Genomic DNA, 15,088 nt, shown 5'->3' with positions numbered 1-15,088 from the left:
TTGGTCCCCAAACAGAATTTTGGTCCAAAACTTGATAAAATTTTATTTTTTAAAGTTGTACTACACCATTTATGATCATAAATTTTAGGTATAATTGTTGCACATGAGATTTTGAGGCAATTGTTGCACATGATAAATGTAAAAAAAAAAAAAATGAAATTTCATCAAGTTTTGAACCAAAATTCTGTTTAGAGACCAAAATTGGGGAGAAACAAAATGAGGGACTACTTTCGCGATTCAGCTAAAATAGGGAGACCAAAACTGCAATTAAATCAAAAAAGTAACGATAAAAATACACACCATATTTCTCAACATTATTTTATATCTTTCTCTTTTTATTACATTCAGATGATCTATATATTACATTATTCTCTTCAATCTTTGAGAGAAATAAGAAAGAGAAAGTTAAAGAAAAGAGAAGTTAAAGAGAAATGATAAATTTCTCTTTCTTGGTTTGAGGAAAAATAGGGAAGAGAAATCCAAAATTTGTGGTGTCTACGCCTTTTAACTTTGTTCTTTACATTGTGGAGAGAGCAAGAAGAAATGTATTTACTTTTTTTACTTTTCCAACTTGTCATTGTCTTTGTAAATGCAAGTCATTTTGTGTTATTCCTTTTTTTCATCACAATATCTACTTCAATTTATTTATTAATTTAATTTAATTATTTATTAAACTATCAGATTTTTTTTAACACAACTAATGAATGTTAATTTAATTTATTAAATTCTAAATATTATTTGATTTTAATTCAACTATTAGACTTTTTTTTAAGAAGATTTGACTATCAGATTTGAATATCACATAATCACCATATAATTAATTAATAAATTTACAATAACAAATTAATAATTAAATTAAAAGTTTAATTAATTATCTCAAATAAACTACAAATATAGTAAATTAAAATCAAACAAAAAATAAATTAACTTTTATGAAACGCTTAAGAGTATCATCGGACTTTCAAAAATAATCAACACTTCTCTCTTTTATATTTCTTTCATCTTTCTCTTATACCAAATAATATTTTAAATCTACTTTATTTCTCATTTATTTCTCCTCTATTTCTCTCTAACTACACTTTTTCTTACTTCTTTTTCTCTTTTCAGTTTTTCCTCGCAACCAAACACACTCTCTTAGATACCCAAAATATATACGTTTAAAGAGGGTGCCCAACAACATTTTTTAATAAGGATGCCTCTTCTTATTTTTAAAAATTTCTGACATTTTAAAAATGCCTCTACTTTTGTTTGACAATTACTATGTTAACCCATTTTCCCCTTTGTCCTTGCAGTCTCTTCTACGTCGTGCTCTTTCTGAATGTCATTCTCAAAATATTCTACACAGAAATCTGAGTCCTTATAATATGGTATACTTTATTTAATGAATAAAAAATACAAAAACTATTTGTATGATTTCTCTGCATCTATGAAACAAACTAAAGTAACTAATTGGCCATTTTATTATATAAGTTTGCTTGTAATAATGCATTATAATAATCATCTATGAGATAACAAATTTCGACATTTAAAAAATTAAATACATAATTTTCTAATACACCTTTTAATATAAAATTTCTATACTTAAATACTGGATAAGTGTCGCAAGAATCTTTGTTAACCTTCCTATAGGAGCACTTCTTAACATTCTCCTTAAAAGAAATCATTGAACACGTTTTTGGTTTTTCAATTAAATTCTCACCACAAAATTGGGACATAATCAAATAAAAAATAAAGACAAGGAGCTAACTCCGACTCGAATCTTGGGATGGCCATTATTCAGGATTTAATTTTAAGGATTTGCTATCGTAGTTATTTCTAAATTATAGGGTTTTTAATTATCTTTAAAATTAAGGTGATACTAATAAATGTTGTTAGGATACTTGATAAATAACAAAAACAAGAAAAAAATTGAAAGAAAAATTTACTTTTTACTATTCTAAAGTATTAAAGGTATAATTTTTAAAATTTTATTTTATATTTAAACTCTTAATAAATATCTATCTTTAAAAAAAAAATAATAAACTTTATCATAACTAACTTATATTGCGATGATTTGAATTTAATAAATATCTTTAAAACATTTACTTACATTTTCTTTAAAATTATACTATAAATAATGGTAATATTTTGACATGTAAATAAAACAATTAAACCATTCTTTCAGTGTCCCAGAGATAGTATGCCTGAAACATAGACCGGACCTCGTCGTTCACAAAAATATATTTTGAGTTTTTTTAAATTAAATTTCAATTTTCATACATTGTCTATATAAATCATTTTATGTTGTTAATGCATTATTATAACAATTTATATGTGTGATTTCAAAATATTTTTTGTGATTGAACAAGGATGATTAATTAATAGTATAAAAATTACTTATTTTGGATCACTCACAAAATCTAACATGATATTTCAAAAAAAATTCAAATTTCTTTATTTACATTTTCCATAACGGGGTATTGGCAATGCATATTTCACATAAAAAATGCAAAATCAAACATAAACTTAGGAAAATACACGAATAACAAACAACATTGAAAATGTTGAATAAAATTGTAATAAACTCCCATTATTTGATATATCTTCCGCATGCTATAATTGACATCATGACATGGCAAATTAACTAACCTTATATATTCACCTTCATCTAATTAATGCTCATTTTCTCTTTGTAAAAAAAAAATATATTTTGTATCTTTCCTTAAACCACTTTTGTTCTTCCTCTCTTTAACTCTTCCCTCTTTGTATTTCTATAGGAATAACAAAGAGGGTATTGATATTGTGTTATTGTTGAAGAGAAGAAGAACATGGAGAGCTTTGAAGAAAAAGTGTGTGTTTTCATGGATGAACATTCTTACCATTCCAATGAATCAGAGTTGCATGCCTCTTTGGAGGACCTATGCTTGTCAGAACAACAAAGTAGTGATTCTGAGGAAGATTCACCACAAAGGATTTTGTATTGGGATTCTCAGGTGGCACTTCTTCAGGTATATACTTTCTTTTCATCAATTATTTTTGTAGGAAGAAATTAATTTTTTTAGGCATGTAGAAAAAAATTAATTCATTGTTTAGTTTTTGTTTTATTAAATTTAACCAAATTAAAAAGAGACAATTAGGCTTCTGGGCATGCAATTCTAAATATTGAACAAAAAGAAATTATTTGCTTCCTAGCTCCTTCTCATAAACACAAGCTTAATTTAAGAATTTTAAAGTTTTTGTTACATTAATTAAATTGGTTTATTCGTCTATCATATCATATTGTAAATCTGTGTTTAAAAATTATTTAAAACATTAATAAATAATTTTATACTAGAGACAATGATTTGATTTGCTAAAAAAATTGTATCCTTCAAATTCAATTTATCAAATCAATATTAATTAACTAGATTATCGTCTTTCAAAAAATAGTGTCTATAATGGATAAAATTTTACAAAAATATATGAATGGACAAAAATGGTCCATGGTAAAATTTGTGTTGTTGGGGTCACGTGAAATAACGTACTCACCTTCATCCGTTTTGCTATTCTCATACATGACAAATTATTATAGAACAAGGTCCAATGAAAATAAATTCTTTAAATACATTTTTCCCAAAATATCTGAATCAGAAGAGTGGTCTTGATTTTAGTTTTGTAAGAATAGATGTTTTCTGTTTGGCTTCTTTTATTAGTGGTTAGTGACAACTACATAAAGTTGTACCACATGTTATTACAATTTATTTTTTTATAGAAACATGTTATACTTTTATTTGTGATGATCTTAGAACCCATAAAATTTTACTTTTTTTTAACCATTGATAATCAAACTTGCTATCATGATATTTACAACTCACACACACTGCTACCAGTCACTTGTATTGGTGGTCCATAAAATTATACTAGTATAGTAAAATAAAATATGAGTTATACTTCGGCATTGAAATATTCCTTTAAGGATATTGTTTTTTTTTTTTACAGAACTTGGATATTCTTAGTTATACAATATATTTTCATTTTGTGGTTTGTATCATGAGACAACCAAACATTAACTCAATCAACATGTGAAATAATGAGAAAGATTTTGCATACATAATTTTAAAATACAAATATGAAAATAGAGAACAAATGTAAAAGAATATTTTGAACCACATGCATTTGATTATGAATGAAATGTTTTTGTTTTTTACTTTGTGTTAGGAAATTTTGGAGAGATACAACATAACAGGGTCGAAATTGAGACAAGAAGTTGGTAGAATCATCAACAAGATCAAAGCTTCAGATTTTTGCAGCTGCTTGAAGCCTAACTCTCACAATTGCATCACCTGTTTGAGAAGACGAGTGGCTACTGTGCTCTCTGACAGAGGAATCACTACCAATCTTTGCATGTCAAAATGGAAATCCACACATAAAGTTCCAGGAGGTGCATATATCAATATTATATTCTTATATATAATTAAAGTTCCACATCACCTAAATAGTTATTTACTATAAAGTTTAGGCGTTCCATATTTTACAAATTCTTCTCCAAGGGTTTTGGTCACGAATTTTGATGAGACTAAATAAAATGTAATTAATAATTGTTTCAGTTAGGATTCAAATGTTTTTAACTGAATTTGGTTAACTTATTAAATCAAGTAAATTGGTTCTACATTTTACAATCTAATGTTAAGGGGGTTGAGTTAGGTACACAAAGTCTAAGAAACCATAAGATTTTTACACACCAAAATTGAATTACTATTTTACACTAAATGAATAGTATAGTTATTATGTTCTGGTTGTTGGTTTTGTATTTTAGGTTCTCACGAGTATATTGAAGTGATTGCAAGCACATCAACAAGGAAGAGACAAATCCGATTTCTTATTGAATTGGAATTGAAGGAACAGTTTCAGATTGCAAAAGCAGGTGAAGAGTACCAGAAAATTGTGTCGTGTTTGCCGGAATTTTATGTCGGGAAGGCAGAGTACTTAACTGCGATTGTTCGAGTTGTGTGTGATGCTGCAAAGAAATCAATGAAGAAGAAGAAAATGCATCTGGCTCCATGGAGGAAGAACGGGTTCATGCAAATGAAGTGGTCAGGTTTCAATCAAACATATCATCATCACCACATACAACAAGCAAGTGAATCTAATATGGGATTTTCAAGAGCTCCTAATGCTGTGGTAGCAGTCAACTGAATAGTCATTTCTTCCATTCCAATTGCTAGATTTTGAAGGAGAATTTTGGACGCAAAACCTCTTCATTACTATGTAGGAATTTATGCCTCAACCACTGCAGTGCAGGAATATATTCTAGTGTATAGTATAGAACTATAGACCATTTACAATTCATTGCCCTTTAGGTCCATTGTTATGTTTTGATGGAATACTAGTAGTAGCATCTATGTTGAGGTGTGGGAGAGAGATCCATAAGATGATGGTGTGTGTAATTCCTGCAATGGTTTGAGATGCAGATCAGTTTTGAACATGTTTGATAGGTTTTGCCGTAGCAAGAAAGCTTGAAATCAGTTCTTGTTGGATGAAACCCAGGTTAGGTTGCCCAACTTTGGCAGAAGGGGCGAATGAGCCTTAGAGCATTAAATGCATGTTTTCACGGTAGGATTGACAAGACAAAATGACGCCGAAACACTGTGATTGTGTAAATCCTACACTTAAGACAGATGATGAAAAGGGAAGTCACAGAATTGTTACCATGTTAACTCATGATAAATAGAAATACAATATTAATACATAATCTAGGTGACATGTTTTTTGGTGGATAGTAACAGTATAAACAGGACATAAAGATCTTATATATGTTTTGTCCTTTTTTAAATGATAAAATTTTCTGTAATTAATTTATATTTGCTAAAATAAAGTTCGCTAAAACAAAATCTGGCGAAAATATAAAACTAACATCAATTGTGAGAGGAAAGCAATAGAATCTGATCTGATTGACATACATTTTACAAGTATCAACTCCTCTAGATTCAGTGAAAAAGATATTGCAATGGAAGAAAAAAGCAAATCTAGGGTCATCTTCGAAAGTGAATATTTACAACTGAAGGCTGCAAGAACAAAGTCTGTTGAATAGAGAGAGCAAAGGGTAAAATTGGATGAAAAAGAAATGAAGATATCTTTTTTGCACGACCATCCATACTACCAGCTTCAGGACCTAAATTTGAACCATAAAATAAAGTCTGCTAAGTTATTGTTCAAAAAGCAGATAAAAGTTGCATGGATTACTGGTAAAACAAATCATATAAATAAGAAAACCAATACAATTGTATACCAAATATAGAATATTGATAAATTTGATACTAACCATCAACCTAAGTGTGAGCACGTGTGTGTATTCTAACAAAAAGAACATGTTTTAAAGAGTCAAATGTGCAAGGTAAGCATTGATGCGAAAATTAAAAGGTTCATATAAAGCTATAGTTAGTTATCCAAGTTTATTTGCAACAAAAAAAAAAAAAAATATTTCACTTTTCTCATGAACAATATACAGTCTCACTTTACACTATTGTGTATCCTCCACATTAGAAAAGCATGATCCTGCCCCTGATTTCACTCTCTAAAGTGGAGTATATTATCTTGTCATTTTGATGTTTAGAATGCAAACAGCTTGGAAATAATGCGCACCTGGTTTGATCTTAAATTTGAGAGAGTGTGGATAATTCCTTAAAATGAACTTGATTGGATGGTCAGTTGATTGCCTATGCCGATCAGTTGCAGAAATCAGCTGCAATGATGGGAAAAATTAAAAAAATAACCAAAGTATCTGAAAAATCTTATAGCTTCTAAAGATAACACGGGGAAAAAGAGGATGGTAAATTAAATGGCTGCGAACTTTCATTCATTGTTCAACAGATCTCCGGGATCCCTGTGGAGTATACCTTATCATCAAACCGAAAAAGAGATTGGTCAAAGTAAGGAGAAGGACTCAGTGACTGACAACTAAAAGGCAAAGAAGCAAGCATCTTCTTCACAAACTGCAAAACAAAAAAAAAAGTTATACATAGAACTCATGCCATCTTCATCACCTTTTGATTTTTCTTTTGTCAGTGAAAGGAGAGAAGGAGCATGCAATTACAAGGTTACCAGCAACAACACTTCACCTGTGAAGAGTTGCTTGCCTTATCCTTTATGCTTCGCAGCTGTTCCAGTGCATGAATATTATTTGAATGAGATGATACGAAATTCATATACATTGAATTCCTTGATGTTACATGAAAGTGGTCACAAAACTTCTCAAACAACAGATAAAGCTCGTCTGCTGAATTCTGATAGAATGTAAAGATAAATCAGGGAAAAAAACATAAAGACACTGTAACACAGAAAAACCAAGAAAATAAAACACGCGATGAAAAACAAATTTACCTGATAAAATGATACAATTTCAGTTGTATCCATGTTATATACAGCAACAAAAGCTGGACAAGGTAAGCTGATGCGAAAATTAAAAGGTTCATATAAAGCTATAGTTAGTTATCCAAGTTTATTTGCAACAAAAAAAAAAAAAAATATTTCACTTTTCTCATGAACAATATACAGTCTCACTTTACACTATTGTGTATCCTCCACATTAGAAAAGCATGATCCTGCCCCTGATTTCACTCTCTAAAGTGGAGTATATTATCTTGTCATTTTGATGTTTAGAATGCAAACAGCTTGGAAATAATGCGCACCTGGTTTGATCTTAAATTTGAGAGAGTGTGGATAATTCCTTAAAATGAACTTGATTGGATGGTCAGTTGATTGCCTATGCCGATCAGTTGCAGAAATCAGCTGCAATGATGGGAAAAATTAAAAAAATAACCAAAGTATCTGAAAAATCTTATAGCTTCTAAAGATAACACGGGGAAAAAGAGGATGGTAAATTAAATGGCTGCGAACTTTCATTCATTGTTCAACAGATCTCCGGGATCCCTGTGGAGTATACCTTATCATCAAACCGAAAAAGAGATTGGTCAAAGTAAGGAGAAGGACTCAGTGACTGACAACTAAAAGGCAAAGAAGCAAGCATCTTCTTCACAAACTGCAAAACAAAAAAAAAAGTTATACATAGAACTCATGCCATCTTCATCACCTTTTGATTTTTCTTTTGTCAGTGAAAGGAGAGAAGGAGCATGCAATTACAAGGTTACCAGCAACAACACTTCACCTGTGAAGAGTTGCTTGCCTTATCCTTTATGCTTCGCAGCTGTTCCAGTGCATGAATATTATTTGAATGAGATGATACGAAATTCATATACATTGAATTCCTTGATGTTACATGAAAGTGGTCACAAAACTTCTCAAACAACAGATAAAGCTCGTCTGCTGAATTCTGATAGAATGTAAAGATAAATCAGGGAAAAAAACATAAAGACACTGTAACACAGAAAAACCAAGAAAATAAAACACGCGATGAAAAACAAATTTACCTGATAAAATGATACAATTTCAGTTGTATCCATGTTATATACAGCAACAAAAGCTGGATGGTGATCGGCATTTCTTGACACCTGAGGCTTCAAAACACAAAATATCAACACATCTGTCATATTACCTCAATAGAGCACATATCGTTCAAAAGCACATATCGAGTTCAAAGGTTGTAAGCCTTTAAAAGTTGTCCCTAACATGGTATGAGATATCCTGACCTATCGTTCAAAAGTTTAACCCTTGTTGCCCCCATTCTGATAATTAAATTTCAGTAACAAGTTGATGAAACTGTGTCTTGAGAGGGCTTGTAAGAAGATAATTACCACTTTAGCTACATGCTCAAGTTTTAAGAAGAGTTGATCCTAGACAGTAATTGTTTTCGGTAAGTTAGGATGGGGCCAGCCATTAAGCAAGGAGTCTCCTACAAAGAAGCTAGAGATCTACTTCTAGGAACACTGCCAGATACTCAAGTAATAGCAAAGCATCAATACTATACTGTTCCCATTCAATATTTGGCCCTCTCTCAGGTTCTTGTAAGTAATTTTCATTTTATGTGCTTAGGGTCTGTAATGTTCTTACTAGAAAAAAAATGTAAGAAACAAAAACATGTACAAAGAGAACTTACCCCTCCATCTACACTACCAAACTTGATTAGCAAGTGGTGTCGATCCAAGAATTGCACCTGTCCAAGAATTGAATAGATGCAACTGGTTACGTTCCTCATTGTCTATAAAAATCAACAGAGAAATTATCTTGTCTGATGATAAAGCGGCGATAAAGTACCAGTTAAGATGCATAAAATGTATTGATGACCTACCTTCCAGATAATCAAATCAACATAATCTTGAAAGTGGAAGTAAAACTTCATCCTAAGTCTTTGCATCCTCTGGTGAACAAAAACAGTATCAAAATGATGAATTTACACATTGAGAAAAGATACAATTTATAAGTGGAAATTTACAAACCTATATAATACAGACAGCCAAAAATCTTACACTGCCACAGTTCAGAAATACAGAAACTAGAGACATCGAAAGATGCAGAGTAGTAATTAGGAGAAATGGCAAGTGTAAAGAAATGACAAGTACCAAGGTGTAATAATTGTCTATACAATCAACAACAACCACCAAACAAAGTTTCCACTAGGTGGGGTCAGGTGCAATGATCAACTGATGCCATTTAGTCTATACAACAGTATTAGGTCTAGAGACAGACCATTTGCCTTTAAATTGTCGACACACTCGTACGAAAAACCAAATTTTGTAGTCAGTATAAAATGAGTTGCTCCTGGAATAATTAAGCATACAAGTGGTTTATTATGTTAACAAGTGATCATTCAACAACCATCCTTTGAACACGGTTAACCACTTGAGTGGTTATTTATTCCTAAATTAAAAACATCTTTAGCTCCTTTATTATAATTTCTGTTAATCAATTATTGCAAAAACTCGGGTGCATAAAAATGGCAAAGCTGGACAATAAGCCCACACATTCTCACACATGAATGCCTATGGAGAAATAAATATGGATGTACAACAACAAATAATGTCCATAAGCATTGAGAGTTTAAGACACAAGAAGATCTCAAAACAATTTGCTGACAAGAAAGAAGAAACTGAAGCTTTCACCAAATCAAAGATAAAAGAAAAGAAACTAATATTTAGAAATAAGCTGTGTGCCTATATCCTTCCAAGATAATATATTATGAAGTATGAACTGCCTGCAACACATTAAGCATAGAATCCGAGGCAAATAAAACATGGAAAAAGAAGATTTGCAATAAGTGAATTCACAAGACTAACCAAAGTATCATCACTTTCTTCATTCCATAGTCCCTGGAATATGAATGAAAGCAATCGCTGTTTTATACCACTTAGAAAAGAATTCCCCATATGAGGCTGACCTTGATGCATCTGATTCTCTACATGGTTCTCTGTTGACTGGTGCTGTTTATTTTTGTCAGATGAAGAAATGTCCTGTCAGCAAATGATTGTCTTTTATGAGTTTAGTCGTTTAATATTGTCACAAAACCATCAAAATTGCGTGTGATAGTATATATATAGGCTACTGCACACATAAATTTGGTTGACAAAATATGAAGGTATAGCATACATCTATACTGTACAAAGACGAAAACTGAGCACATATGGCCTCACAAGTAACAATTGATAAAGAATGTTTGAGATGTAATTACAATCAAAGATAACCATAAAACTGATAGTTTGAACCCACAACAGATTCAGAAAGCATTCACAGCTCACAAAGTGTGTGTTACACAAGTTCACCTGAGATTTTTAAAAAGGAACTGTGAAAGCATTCTGAAAAGGTTTTTTTTTTCTTTTGGTTCAAGGGAAGACCAAGGGGAAGCTGACATGAGGCCGTAAAGGGAAGGGAAGGGAAGAAGGGATGGAATATATTGAAGAGGTGTGTATTCACAATACATGCCCCACAACTTCATCTGAGCCAAGATCTTAAAAGCATATTCAATTAATAAAAATTGTAGATTTTTTAGAGAAAAACCGCAACAATTTATATAATGGAATACTCAACAAGATGCTCGTAATGTAAAGCTAAAGCCAAAAGCTTACCAACCTGAGCATTTGAATTGAGAAACAGTTCGTCATCTTCACGGCAGAATTCCCCAATAGCACGTACATGAACAAGGTTTCCAGAGTCCCTAATTTGAAGAATGTGTATAGTTTGATAGCGAAGTGATACAATTGCCAATAGATCATCATACAAGAAGACACCCATATTATGGGTCAAATTAACAAAGTCATTACTGAAGACCTTCCTATCCAAGATCTCTCCATCTTCCAGTCTAAATATAATAGGTGAGAATAGTCAGAATATGATTTGTCCTGTGATTATGAAGATCTCAAAAAGAAAAAAGAAAAATATAAAGGAAGATGGGAAAGCACCTCAAAAGGTGAAAAGTTATCTTTTCTATTGAAGGAACACCCTGGACAGCTCCTCCAACAGCAGGTGCATCGTGAATTTGAGCCGTAGAAGTGGCAAAGAGTCCAAATTGATTACTATCCATGTAAAGAAAGAAATCTTTACATATGAGTTCATTGCAAGAAGCAAGTGATACACAATATAATTGGGTGAAAAAACTGTCAAATCTCCTTGCTTTCGATGGCAAATCATGTTTATCACAATCGTCATCATTGCATGAAAAAGAAAGCCACCTAGGCCTATAAACAATCAACTCTTGATGATTTCTGCTGAAACTTATAAGGTATTGACCATCATCTGTGAATTTACGAAATGAATGGTCTGGGCACTCAACCTCATATACCGTGTAACTTGGCACCAAATTTTCATAGAATCGCCGAGCATGATGAACCTGCAAGAATTAAATTACACCTGCAAAAATTATATTCAATTCAGGTTCCTTCAACAGAGGAACAATACAACAATTTTATAAATTTCTCATGTGCTAGTTTCCCCATTTGACTATGTGTAAGCAAATTTTCCAAACTGGCACACCATATATACTTTTGCACTTTCAATAATGACATTATAATCATCAGTTTATACCTAACACTATTTAATTCAACAGAGTCAAATAAATTCAAACCTCTCTACATATCCAGAAAATGCAGTTAAGCAAATAGCATTACTCCACTTACCCTTTTTTTTAATCTTCCCCTAATGAACTTTATTTTACAGTAACAGTAACTAACTTGTATCAGCAGGGATATTCACACCCTACAATTACAAACCCCCTACACCCAAGCAAAAAACAAGAAAGGCCAATTCCTGTTCTGAGGTGCTTACAAACTCATGTAGCTAAACATAAACCTTGTAAACATTCTTAATTATTTGTTTCCAATTCCATTAATAATACCACCCCTGAGCTTTTGAAAAATAAATCAATACACCAAACAACCTCCTAAGCTAAAAAGAGGCCAACGAAGACCGCAGGTGTAAGTATTGCAACAAGAAAAACCAATCTTAAATAGAATCATAATTAATAAGAAATTACACTAGTGCCAGGAGCAGGAGTGGAAATCTGGCGATCAAAAATCCTAGCCGCAATATTGCTGCTTCTGTAGTACATTAAAGCTTGTCCACAAACTTGAAGAAACCTTTACCCTAAAAATGAATGAAAACGAACTTTTCACATCAAACAAGTTACAACCATATAATCATTTCTTTCAAGATTATTTCCTTGGCAAAGAAAATAGACAGCTCCAGCTAGCCAATAGCTTCAAATACAAAGTTTTCTAATCTAAGTCTGTTTAGATAAACAACTTAATTGAACATTTATAGCATAAAGGCTTCTTATAAAAGTACTTATGCATAATAAACTATTTCTATACCAAAGATGAAATAAAGTCAAATTGTTGAGAGTTTATGCCACTAGAGTTTAACCAATTCATCCAGTCATGAGCTAAACATGTAAGAGAATACAAGTAACTTGCATCAAATTGCATAAGAAATATAATCATTACAAGTAACTTACAGAAATGACAAGAATACACATTATATTATATAATTATTTTACCTAATAAATATAATCATATGAATTAATTAATATTAGGGAGATGATATTATTATTTAGGAGTGAGAAATTAGTTGCAGAGAGAGAAACGGAGAGATTACCGGTGGGCACGGTGTTGACGGGAAGAAAGATGCGGTGACCGGAAAGAATGAGATTTGGGAATTTAATAGAGAAATGGAGTTTGGATGTGCCACGTCACCTCTCTAATTCCTCTCTTTTTTCTTTTCACTCACGAACACCACAAACACAAATAGTAGAACTATTTCTATTCCCACCCACCACTCTTCTTCCCTTTCAACTTGCTAGTTACTATCACACACCCCCTCAACTACTATTAACTATCTTTCCTTTACCGCTTTATATCGGGATAAAGTGAGACCACAAAATCATATATCTTTATTGATGTCATTTGACCCAAAAATATATCTTCATTAATATCAAGAATAATACTGTTACCTTCTTCTTCGCATTAACCGTTTTACCCGTATTAAAAAAATGAAAATAATAATTTAAAAAAATATATTCTTATTAATTATTGATATTTTTTTCTTTAATTGTTAATCTAAAGTGGAATTAAAAACTTGAGAATAATATACATAATATTAATTAGAGTATAAAAATATATTTCGTCTTTTTCATCTAAGTATACTCCCAAAGTATAAGATTGTTATTTGTAATTGATATTTATTAACTTTTATTGAAAATTAAGTCATTTGTAAAGTATTTAATGATTAATGATTGGAAAACTAAATTTGGGTATTTATAATAATAAATTAAATGATTAATTAATCTTATTTTTATAAATGAAATAATTCATTAATCTATGTACAAATACTTTAAACAATCAAGATTTTGAAAAGGAGTAAGTAAGCATACATTTACTAAAATATCCGATGGTTCATGTGACTACATCAACAATTTCCATACAGCTTCTATAAATAAATAAAAAGTATTTTTTTGAACCCATCCTAATTATGGAATTTGGTTTTCACTCAAATTAAAGATATTTCCATATGGTTTGATATTTGTAGATTATGAGACTAATCATCGGTCTAAGGCTTAAGGCTTTAATACATTTAAAATTATTTATTCATTGGACCAAAAGACTTGCTTTGATCGGGGGTGAAAATTTTCGATTTAATGAATTTTATTTTATTATTGTTTAATAATTATTATGATAATAAATACGATTGTTTATTTTACTATTTTATATACGTGGGAAAGTTTGCAGGGCCATACTTACCACCCATCATCAGCCATCACAAAGATGTTTTTGTTTGGTCAAAAAGTGCGTTTTTTAACTTATGAACTAATCAGACCTTATTATTTTATATTTGTGTATTTTTTAATGTTGCCAAAAATTAAAGATAGTGCGTCAAAAAAAATTAAGATATTAATTTTATAAAATAATTAAAAACTAATACAAAAAAAAAGCATTTGAAAATAGTGAACCAAAATGCATCTTTGTTCTAAATCTCACTAGTATTACTATTAGGCAATTATATTTGGATGGTGTAAGTATAACAGCTCATGGACAAAAATGGTGCAATGATTTTTCATCACTCCATGACTTGCAAGAATTGAGTATGTCGTATTGCAATTTATCAGGACCACTTGATGGGAACAACTTTACATCCATAGTGCCTAAAACATTTGTGGATTGACTGGAACATTCCCCACCAGAGATTTTCCAAATTGAAACATTGTCATTTATTGACTTATAACTTCAACTACAATCTCCAATGGTTCTTTTTTTCTTTCTATTTCTTCTCCAATTTTCATATTATTTTTTCATCATTTCATCTATTATTAATATAAGAGTAAAAACTATACATATCTTTTCTTCAAATTTTTATATGCTTAATTTTCAAATAAAATTGTAAATTTACATTGAACTCAAACTATATATTCCAACATTATCTTTCTCACATTAATATTCTTCCATAATTTTAATATCGTTTTTTCCTTATATGTATTATTAGTGAATTAACGAATGTGAAAAGAATTTACGAAGGAGGTCTCATGTTCAAACAAAAAAAAACTAACATAATTATTAATTTATAATTAATATTTGTATATACAGAGAGAAATAGTTGCGGTTACGATTCCGAGTAAACCACCGGCAACGACTTGCGGCGGAGTATGACCAAGAAGTTCACGAAGCGGTCGCGGCGGAGTTTTAACGAGAGGATG

General features: G+C 30.9%; 3 protein-coding genes across 8 annotated transcripts in view; 1 reads left to right on the top strand and 2 right to left on the bottom strand.

Moving 5' to 3' along the window:
* The first annotated feature begins 2,613 nt into the window (after positions 1-2,613).
* Positions 2,614-5,916, top strand: LOC101497479 (uncharacterized). Its single transcript, XM_004511436.4, has 3 exons — positions 2,614-2,987; positions 4,177-4,399; positions 4,775-5,916. The coding sequence occupies exons 1-3, from the start codon at positions 2,808-2,810 to the stop codon at positions 5,152-5,154; spliced, it is 783 nt and encodes a 260-aa protein (XP_004511493.1). The 5' UTR covers positions 2,614-2,807; the 3' UTR covers positions 5,155-5,916.
* On the bottom strand, positions 5,852-13,227 carry LOC101496048 (light-mediated development protein DET1). 6 transcript variants are annotated; one of them, XM_073364333.1, is made up of 11 exons: positions 12,377-12,466; positions 11,307-11,734; positions 10,978-11,206; positions 10,188-10,361; positions 9,203-9,271; positions 9,011-9,067; positions 8,385-8,465; positions 8,123-8,287; positions 7,901-7,996; positions 7,647-7,746; positions 5,852-6,130 (listed from the first exon to the last, which is right to left on the bottom strand). In XM_073364333.1, exons 1-11 carry the CDS (start codon positions 12,449-12,451, stop codon positions 5,991-5,993), a joined length of 1,614 nt encoding a protein of 537 aa, XP_073220434.1. In that variant the 5' UTR covers positions 12,452-12,466; the 3' UTR covers positions 5,852-5,990. The 6 variants fall into 6 exon arrangements, with proteins under 6 accessions (XP_073220434.1, XP_004511487.2, XP_004511488.2 ...); XM_004511430.4 differs by lacking the exon at positions 5,852-6,130 and adding an exon at positions 12,997-13,227 and having other exon boundaries at positions 7,438-7,746; positions 8,385-8,471; positions 9,011-9,112; positions 12,377-12,486; XM_004511431.4 differs by lacking the exon at positions 5,852-6,130 and adding an exon at positions 12,997-13,227 and having other exon boundaries at positions 7,439-7,746; positions 9,011-9,112; positions 12,377-12,486.
* Positions 13,228-14,932: 1,705 nt separating this feature from the next.
* Positions 14,933-15,088, bottom strand: part of LOC101488252 (uncharacterized) — a 700-nt gene continuing 544 nt past the window's right edge. The window contains exon 2 of the mRNA XM_012718931.2: positions 14,933-15,088. Within this exon, the coding sequence (XP_012574385.2) occupies positions 14,960-15,088 (129 nt within the window). The 3' untranslated portion in view covers positions 14,933-14,959.

Source organism: Cicer arietinum, chromosome 8 (genome assembly GCF_000331145.2).
Source record: "Cicer arietinum cultivar CDC Frontier isolate Library 1 chromosome 8, Cicar.CDCFrontier_v2.0, whole genome shotgun sequence".
NCBI classification, from domain to species: Eukaryota; Viridiplantae; Streptophyta; class Magnoliopsida; order Fabales; family Fabaceae; genus Cicer; species Cicer arietinum.
The sequence above is the reverse complement of the archived record's forward strand: the minus strand, read 5'-3'. Positions and strand labels throughout refer to the sequence as shown.